The following is a 2,165-nucleotide window of genomic DNA, read 5'->3' on the forward strand; positions in this document are numbered from 1 at the left end:
TTGTAAATATTTATTTGCAATAAAATATGTTTAAATCAAATCAATAAATCAGAACATTCTGTTTTGATATTAAAATTATGAATTTTGAACTTATTACAAAGCGCATAATATGTCTTATTACCATGACCTGCAACATGCTTTTGAGTAACACTAAATTTACCGTTGCAATTAAAGAGCATGCCGAGATAACTTAACTGGTCGATCGAGACTTGGAGCTCTTTTGTGTCATAAAACCATTTCTCGTTGTTTCTAATCCCGCCACCATTCCTGCTAACTACTATTTTTGTCTTATCATTGTTCAAATTGAGTTTGTGCTTGTTATTACGGAAAGAAAAACTGGGGTTATTGACTTACTTTTTGAGATATTTGTCCTGTAATAAAAATCATCTAGAAAATTAGCCGACATGTTTGTTGCCAATATTTGTATTGTTATCCATTCTTGAAATTGGCCAAAACGATACAATTTGTACGACACAATCAAAATTAAATGTGTCCCACTCTGTGGTTTTATGGGAATTACGTTAAAAGAAACTTTTATCTTGAGCTGCTTATTGGTTAATCAATAAAATTAAAACATGTAATTGTATTGATATTATTCCACTGTATGCAAAATTACAAAGAAAAAACACAAAAAAAAACCAAAAAAAGAAATGAAAAACGACGTCAGGAAAAAAACGTAAGAAAAACGTAACGATTAAGACTTATGACACGTAAGAAGAATAAAATGAATTCTATCAAAAGTATATTAAACCAGCATTAGTCAGTTTATGATAAGAAGTTAACTGACAACATTTAAATATTTTTAATCGTTTCATGCACGTACGTCAGTATATTGACATTTTCTGATAAATAAAAATCACTTTTTCGATAAAATATCCAAAACATTGATTTGAACAATATTTTTTTCCATGTTAAAAGGTTAGTAGGTCAGGGATGTGTAGTGCACTACTCATCCCTGAGTAGGTACATTGTCACAAAAACTGTTTCCAAACTATGAATTACTTTCATTTTAATAAACACCATAAAAGAGGTCAGATCATGACAGACGAAAAAAGTATCGTTATATTTTTTTTATTTTTTTAATCGATACTAATTTCACTGCAAAATTAAGGTAAAAGAGCCGCAATGATGTTGATCACTGCGGTATTTTCTCTCTCGCACGTTAGGCTAAATTTCATACCTCCCGGCTAAAGACTAATATCGACCAATCGATGATGAGTATTTTCTTCAGTCCAGTACTGTATTTTCATATCACGTGACACACAGCAACCATGCAAAATGGAGGCCAGGGGCTGGGGCGAACTGCCCACTGCTCACATCTCCTGTCTCTTTCCAGAAGTATTGACAATTATTTTCAGCTATCTTGATGTGAAGGACAAGGGAAGAGTAGCGCAGGTTTGCACCGCATGGCGAGATGCAGCCTACAGTCGCAGGGTTTGGCGAGGAATCGATGCTAAACTGCACCTTCGTCGAGCGAATCCCTCTTTGTTTCCAAGTCTGGTGAAACGTGGTATAAAACGAGTACAGATTTTAAGTTTGCGACGTAGTTTATTACGTGATGTGATTTGTGGGATTCCAAACATTGAAACCTTGAATCTAAGTGGGTGTTTTACCTTAACAGATATTGGTCTTGGACACGCGTTTTCACAAGATTTGCCCGGCGTTACAGAGCTAAATCTAAGTCTGTGTAAACAAGTGACCGACAGTAGCCTGGGGCGAATCGCACAGAGTTTGAAAAACTTGGAACTGTTAGAGCTAGGTGGTTGTTGTAACATCACAAACACTGGCCTCCTCCTGATAGCATGGGGTCTGAGGAAGCTAAAATCCTTAAACCTGAGGAGCTGTCGACATGTTTCCGATGTTGGAATTGGGCATCTTGCAGGATTGAGTCCCCATGCAGCATCTGGGACACTAGAACTCGAACATCTGGGATTACAAGACTGTCAAAAACTCACTGACCAAGCCTTAAGGCATGTCAGTTCTGGCCTGTTGAATCTCAAGACTATTAACCTCAGTTTCTGTGCAAGTGTCACAGATTCTGGGTTGAAATTTCTTGCCAAAATGCCTAGTTTGAAGGAACTCAACCTGCGAAGCTGTGATAATGTGAGTGACACTGGTCTGGGGTATCTGTCGGAAGGTGCAGCAAGAATTGTAGCATTAGACGT

General features: G+C 37.0%; 1 protein-coding gene across 1 annotated transcript; it reads left to right on the plus strand.

The window, feature by feature from the left end:
* Nucleotides 1–1,249: 1,249 nt before the first annotated feature.
* Nucleotides 1,250–2,160, plus strand: LOC110444197 (F-box/LRR-repeat protein 14-like; the record flags this gene model as incomplete). Its single annotated transcript, XM_021488600.1, has 1 exon — nucleotides 1,250–2,160. A coding segment is annotated over exon 1 (882 nt), but the record flags the coding sequence as incomplete, so codon positions are not given.
* Nucleotides 2,161–2,165: the final 5 nt, after the last annotated feature.

Source organism: Mizuhopecten yessoensis, unplaced genomic scaffold, assembly GCF_002113885.1.
Source record: "Mizuhopecten yessoensis strain PY_sf001 unplaced genomic scaffold, ASM211388v2 hete_36058300, whole genome shotgun sequence".
In the NCBI taxonomy this organism is placed as follows: Eukaryota; Metazoa; Mollusca; class Bivalvia; order Pectinida; family Pectinidae; genus Mizuhopecten; species Mizuhopecten yessoensis.